This window comes from Caloenas nicobarica, chromosome 7, assembly GCF_036013445.1.
Source record: "Caloenas nicobarica isolate bCalNic1 chromosome 7, bCalNic1.hap1, whole genome shotgun sequence".
NCBI classification, from domain to species: Eukaryota; Metazoa; Chordata; class Aves; order Columbiformes; family Columbidae; genus Caloenas; species Caloenas nicobarica.
In genome coordinates this window covers 6,444,170-6,451,385 of record NC_088251.1, presented here as the reverse complement: position 1 = coordinate 6,451,385, position 7,216 = coordinate 6,444,170, and the positions used below count along the sequence as shown (strand labels likewise).

Here is a 7,216-nt window from a genome sequence, read left to right as displayed (position 1 = left end):
ATAATTCAGACTAAATTTTCCCTTTTCTCCCAGCAAGCACTGGATCAGGATCTTTAGGACAGAAAAAAAGACCTATGTTCTTTCCCTGCCACCCTGTCTTTGCTTGAGTATTTCAGCACCAGAGTTTACAAGAGTGAATAGAATAAGATAAGCAGGGGAACAGATTTACAGGTCTCCTCTTTCTTTCTTCCTTACTCACAGAAAACCTGACCGCTCCGTTAAATCAGGGGTGGATATACCTTGAAATTAAAGGACTTTGTCATCACGAGAGAAAAATGGGTATAAATAAATCTACTGGTTCCTAATATATTTTATTTTTGTTGTTTTTGTGAACCAGGTCTTCCAAGTGACACAAACCTGAAGATCCTGACAGCTGGGAAGAAGTCATGAGGTAAGACTCCAGATGCTGCAGTGGGTTTTGCAAAGACCAGCTTGATGGGCTTTAAGACAAGTCAGTCTGTGCGGTGGCACTTGTTCTGGCAGTCCCTGGGCAGCCACGGCCAGGAAAGGGACCATCCATCTGAGGCCTGTGCTGAAGCAGACCCTTGTCATATGTCAGTGGTATATTCAGGCTTAAAAGACCGTAGTAGAAAAGAGAAATGCAGTGAGGACTGATTGTCTTGGCTTTGTTTTTCAAAATAGGCATTGTGCTAGTGAACACACCTCCTAGTGCACCACACTGACTCAGATTTATTGGAAACAAGTTTTATTTTGTTAAATGATGTAAGAATCACTAAGAAAACCCACTCCATTATTACTGGTAAACATGAAGAATGTTGCAGAATCTCAGCAGCCTGGTGGCAGAGCTCAGCTTTCCAGTCCCTGCACTCAGCCACGTTTACGTTATGTGACTACTCCTTGTCTCCTTCAATGCAAAGTAAACAGTTTAGTTGAAATAACCACTCTGGCAGTGGCACAACGCTCTGTTCGATTGCTGTTTCTGAAGGGACTGTGTAACTCCGCCTTTGGTTGCCGAGAACGTGAAGTGCTTCAGAGCTGCGCCGTTCACGAACACTAGGTAGCTCCATGGGATTTACGAACACTGTATAGATCTGTTCTAACTGTTTCGATAAATCTGCCTACCCTTTCAAGAACTACATAAGCATTCACCAAGTATACAGGGCAACATCAGCCTGCTGGAGTCATACTTCTGTCCCTCAGGGGGACACTGCAGATGACCCTCTGTGCCTATGACTTGCGTATATAGATGTACATATAGATATTCAATAAAAGAGGAGCAGTAGAGCCATCTGGTGTATGTGCTGATTTCCAAGTGCATCTCAAGATCTTAAAGATCTTTATTTAGGCACCTGTATAAAAGTTACACACCAAACGCAGGCAGTACTCAGTGTGGAGTGTCCCAGGAAAGCAAATCACTCCCCACGGGACAGCCTGATGTGGGATGCAGCAAACCCACTGACATCTCACTGGTGCCAGCAGATGTTGAGCTTGCTGCTGCACAAAACAGTGGCTAATACACCTGTGTCCATTTTTCCTTTGGAGAGAAGGGTTGCTTGTAGCATTAAAAACATATGTAAAATGCATAACTGTTTTCGAACATCAGCCATGTATGTTGTGATGCTGGTGTTGCCCTTGTGATGACCATTAGTGGGAGGTTGGGCAGGGACGTGAAATGCACTTATAACCTGAGCATAATTTGCTCTGTTCAGAAGTGAGTCCTTGCACTCAAGTGGTCAAAGAACAAGCAGGGCAGACACTCCTGAGGAGCCTCATCTCTGTGCTAAGGCTCTGGTTTCCAGGAAGCAATTTTTCCCTTAAGAGTTATTTAATCAGAGAAAAATCTTCCGGTACTTACAGACACTGTATTGAACATGCTGCTATATGGAACTTGCCATTACAAAGAAAGTAACTGCAACATGGCATGTCTTCTGGAGGCTGAACATTTTCTGAGGCAATAGGAAAGAGGACATGGAAGATTGTACATAGCAGTGCCACCTGCTACGCACAATAACTTTCGAAATTAGTGGTGGAGTCACCATCCCTGGAGGGGTTTAAAAGGTGTTTAGATGAGGTTCTTAGGGACATGGATTAGTGCTAGAGTTAGGTTATGGTTGGACTTGATGATCCTGAGGGTCTCTTCCAACTGAAATTATTCTATGAAAATTCTAACCTTTGACACTTAATTTGGTATAAAAGGCCTTTATTATAGCTATTTTATCCTAACGCCCAAGGTATTATTCATTAAATGCATTTCTCATTTATTTCTTATGTTCAGAAAAAGTGTTCTAAGCAGTCTGCAAGTCCTGGTATTGCAAGTAATTTCTGTCTGGCTGGAGAATTAAATATGATCCGTACAATTAAAAGAAGAAGAAAAAAGTAGTGTCTATGCTCCACTGACAAGAAGGTGCATGTTAATTTGATTTGCTTCACCTGGATTTAATCAATGCAAACACAGATGGGGGAAGAGTGTTAGTGAGAGTAATGGCTCAGTTTTATTCCTCTTCTTTGCTTGACCTCCTGAATCGATCTCCTCTGTTGCCAGGAAAATCAGAATCATGCTGACATGAGCATCTGTCCTATACAGACAGAAGAGAATTTATGTTGTACTATAGCGCTTAAAATTCACAAATTTTCCACAAGTGGCTGATGTCTCATACAACAGTATGAAAAAAAAAAAAAGGTGTGACAGAAAAGACGGGATTCCCTCGGGTGCTTCCTTGGGGAACTTCTAAGATCTCCACAAAGTCGAGGAGCCCGTCACTCGACCCCGGGGTGTGCATCGCACGGCAGAGGACAGAGAAGTCGGTTGTCGGGGCCTCTTTCGCTCGGGTGTGAGCACCTGGGAGGCGGCGACGACCAGCGAGACCGAGACCCGCCGTGCCACCGGGAAGGGAGCCCTGGGCAGGGGAGCTCTGGGGAGCCCCGGGCAGGGGAGCCCCGGCCCGGGCTGGGGTCGCCGCCGCGGGGTGGCGCCCGGCACCAGGGCTGCGCCGCCGGTGTGTCGCCGCGGGGGACCCCGCGCCCCGCTCCGCGCATCGCCCCACGGGCTCCCCCGCGCTCCCCGCACCGCCGGCTCCCGCCGCCCGGGACGCTCCGTCCGGCTCGTGTCCGCGGGCTCCCTCCGCGGGGACACTGCGCGGCCGCGGGGTCAGCGCCAGGTGCGGCGGGACCGCCCCAGAACTACACGTCCCGGCGTGCCCGGCCCCGCGGAGCCGGCGGCGGGGATGGCGCCTGCGCGGGGCTGCGGGGCCGCTCCGCGGTGCCACACCCCCGGGGGAGGGAGGCAGGAGCGCCCGAGCCCTCAAACCAGCGGGGAGCCCGCGGGGCGGAGGATGGAGTAGCGGGGCGAGGCGCCGCGGGAGCAGATAGCGCGGGGAGCGCCGCCTCCGCCCGGGGGAGAAGGGAGGAAGGCGGGGATCATGCACGGGGGGACACCGCGCTAGGGGCAGGAGGCGGGTGGTCGCCCGGAGGCTCCGCACCTCGGGAGTGACGTCCTGCTGCAGTGCCGCTGCTGCCGACGCTGCCCGAGCTCGTCAATGGAGCTGGAAAACATCGTTGCCAACACCGTCTTGTTGAAAGCCAGGGAAGGTGAGAGAGCGGCGGGAGGGGAGGGGAAGAGAGCGGGGGCTGGAGCATCCTTGTCGCAGTCGCCCCTCCGCGGAGCGATGCCCGGTGGGGCTGCGCGCCGGTCCCGCCGGCGGCGGCTTTTGGGGTGCTATGTGGCCGAGCCGGCGTTGGAAACGGCTTGAGATAGAGCCCCGGTTATAGGGAAAATATCGCTTTTTCCCTGTGTGCGGAGGTTTGGGAAAGGAAGTGAATGAGATTGCAGAGATTACAATATTCACCCATTTCTTCCTTCCCCCTTCCCGTTTCCCCCCTGCCCCCCCCCTCAAATCTGGTCCCACAGATTGTGCTATTTCAGCGTCTATTGTTAAAGGTCAGCTGCAGATGCATTCATTCAAAAGGGCTTAGCAAATCTGCAAATAGCTTTCCGCGCCGTGTGGTGAGACCGGCAGGGTCGTATCGCTTCAGCGTACAGTCATTGCCTTATTCGGCGTTATTAGGTGATATCATGTTGCTGCAAACATGCCCATTGTTGAGAGGGTGTTTGTCCCCAGCCGGAGCCGGGCAGAAGGGCCGGGGGCTCAGCCCCCCAGCCCGGGGATGTCCCGGCGAGCCCCGCTCGGGCGGCCGCGCAGCTGGATGCTCCGGGAGGTGCCGGTGCCGCCCGCACGGAGCAGCCGCCGCTCGGTGCGCCTTAAAAACCCGCTCGGGACCATCTCCCCTCCCGCCCCCAAGGACCCGCGAAGCCGAACCCCGACACCGCCAGCAGATCTGGCCCCCGGGGCTTTTTTCCCCCCTCCATCCGGGAGCGGACGTGCTACCCTCTCTGTGCCCTAGGGAGGATGGCGTTCCGCGGGCGCGGAGCTAGCCCTGGCTCCCCGCGGAGGTCCCGGAGCATCCCCCGGCTGCAGGATGAGCAACACGCACAAGGAACACGTCTCACGGTTTGCAGCATCCCTGTCAAGACGCGATTGTTTTCTGCCGGTTGCAACCCGGTTTTATATATATATTTATTTACTCGCTTCCTGCTTAAAAGAAGAAAAATTTCCAAGCCTTTATTCTAACTTGTGTTCCATGAAAATACTTGCTAGACATTTTTAGGTGCGGTACAACCTGCAGCCTCTTTCTTCTGTTCTCTGAAGTGCTGGAGCTGCCAGCTGGCGAGGCCGGGTCTGCTCGGATGGACTTCAGCTTGGGTCACTCTGAAGCTACATGAGTACGAGTAAAGCAATATTAGTTTTGCAAAAGAAATCATTCAAATAGTTCTCCCCTGGAATGACCCTTTTGCTGGGAAAATAGTTCAGATTGTAAAATGATGTTTATATAACTCATGGGCTGTTGAACTTGTGAGGCTTAGCTAAAGAGTAAAGTCCTGAGATCCTCCCAAAAAAGCTCTATAAATAATAAGGGCAAAGGTGTTATTCCATTCAGCAGATCAGTGGATTATAAATTTCTGACTTCTGATGCAGAATTTCTTTTCTGTTGTAATTTTTAATATTGTTTAGGATGCAACTAGCAATACAGTACTGGTTTAGATTGCAGTAGGCTTGAGGAATACTTTAAAGGACTGGTATTAATTACAGTTAGTGTGATGTTTTCGGAGAGCCAATATTTTACAAGTAATTTTAGATGTGGCACCCAGTTTTACAGTCTTTTTCTACCATCCTCAGTAAGATAGTAACAGTATTGTTCTTCTATCATGTCAAAGTCATGTTAAAGAAGCTGTTAGCTATAATCCAAATGGCAGAACTTAATGAAGATGTAGTCCAAACTATATTCCAACTTTTCTTTTAACCATGTATGAAGCTCCAACAACATTTCCTTTTTTTTTTTTTTTTGAGGCCTGGTGCTTCTTTATTCTTAAAGCTTTTTTTGAGGGGAGATGAAATATTTTGGAGTTAAGAATAAAGGACAAGTTATGTACCTGATATCAGAGCCACAGGTGTTACGTCTGTATTGTGCACGTTTCAATGGTTTTAGTTGCCATTGCAAGCTCCTGTGAGAAAAGTGTTTTTAAAACTTGCAGGGAGTAATGTAGGTGAATGTCATTGCAGATGAAGACGACAGACAGTGTATGGAAGATCAAGAGTAAAACCAAATTAATATATTGAGGATTATGGTATCTAAAAATAAGTTTGTTCCAGGTCCTGCAGGCCCCGTTAATAGATTTAGTTGGGTGAACGTGTAGCCAAAGCCAAGTACATGCATGTGCGTTTCCACTTTTTAAGTCAAAAGTAAAACTACTTTAGCTCAGTTACATGGTGGTTGGTGCTTGCAGTGTGGTACTTGATGGCAGAAGAAAGCAAATGATGGGATCCACTTTGTAGACATTAGTAAAAGCAGGGAATGCAAACCTAGTATCAGCAGCAAAAGGGAAATTTCAGCTGAGTTTCAAGAAGGTTTAGGCAGACCTGCAACTTTAAGTCCAAGGGTGAGGACTTTTGTAAGGGACTCAGAAATAGGGCTGGGTGACCACCACAAACATTTTCTAGCAAATATTGGTTTAAATTTTGCAACTCATTTGCTTTGGCCTTGCTAGCGGTTTTTCTGCGGTCCCTTGTGTGAGTTCGTTTGTGACTAAGTTGTACTAAAGCAACCCCCGATGCAAAGTGAATTTTTTAGTGGAAATACCAGGAAACAAGTTTTATAACTGTTATACAAATATTGCACTTGAATACTGATGATTACAATGAGAAGCACACCCTGATGCCACATGATAAATGAGTAATCTTATTAGAGTGACAAAAAGAGTAAAGGCAGTTCACATACATAAATATATTTCACTGAATAACTTTGAATGGAGAAGAAATTTCAGGAAATCTTTTTTTCCAGACTATGAAGCTTTTGACACAAAACTACACATAAGTTACTTGTTACACTCAGAAGTCTACCAGTCCGAACATGTAAAAAACAGAGCTTTATTGCATTTGAAAGTTCATTTGTAATGTATTAGGAATAAATTTATGCTGTTTCTTCAATTATCATTTCTCATTTCTCGGATGCAAAATCCCATTTCACAAATCGCTAGTCCCTTTTAGGACTGAATAGAAAATACATCTGGTTTCATTATAGGAACCAAATTAGGTATTTGAGACCATCTTGTATTGCCTGGGGAAAAGAATAAGCAGAGAAGGGAAGACAAGAAAGATGAGAATCATAAAGAGAAAAGCCAAATAATAAGAGTTGCCATCAGTTCAGGTTGAGTAAGAGCTCCAGATTACAAGGTGGTGAAACACTTATCTGGATCTCTTCATTAGCCTTCTTGTTTTCTGGGTCTCAGCAGTCATGTCTGAACCACAGAACCATCAGGGATGGAGATCCACCAGCAGCGAATCCGGCTGGTGAGTGTATCCCAGTTCATTTTCCCAGTTTAAGGTTGTTTGATAGAACCAAGGAGGGGTCCAGGAGAGACCAAGGACTGAGTCTCCCAGCATTTCAGAGGAACTTGAACAGCCCCAACCCAGCGAGGCTTTAAAACATCCATGGAGTCATGAATCTACCTCTGCCTGTCAGAAGCAGTAGCCTGATAAAAGCCAAGCCTTTCAGAGAGGCTGATGAATAAACATCTTGTTTATTTTTCATACAAACATCATGGTCAGATAGGCATGGTCGGGACATGGTGAATACCCGGATACTCTTCACCATGATCCCTTCCCAGCCATAACATCAGCCTTCCCTCACGTTACCAGGA

General features: G+C 47.7%; 1 protein-coding gene across 1 annotated transcript in view; it reads left to right on the top strand.

Annotated features, from left to right (window-relative positions):
• Nucleotides 1-3,439: 3,439 nt before the first annotated feature.
• The window catches only part of GRK5 (G protein-coupled receptor kinase 5), a 158,919-nt gene continuing 155,142 nt past the window's right edge, over nt 3,440-7,216 (top strand). Inside the window, exon 1 of the mRNA XM_065638647.1 lies at nt 3,440-3,549. Coding sequence (XP_065494719.1) covers nt 3,498-3,549 — 52 coding nt within the window. The 5' untranslated portion in view covers nt 3,440-3,497. The remainder of the gene's footprint in view (nt 3,550-7,216) is intronic.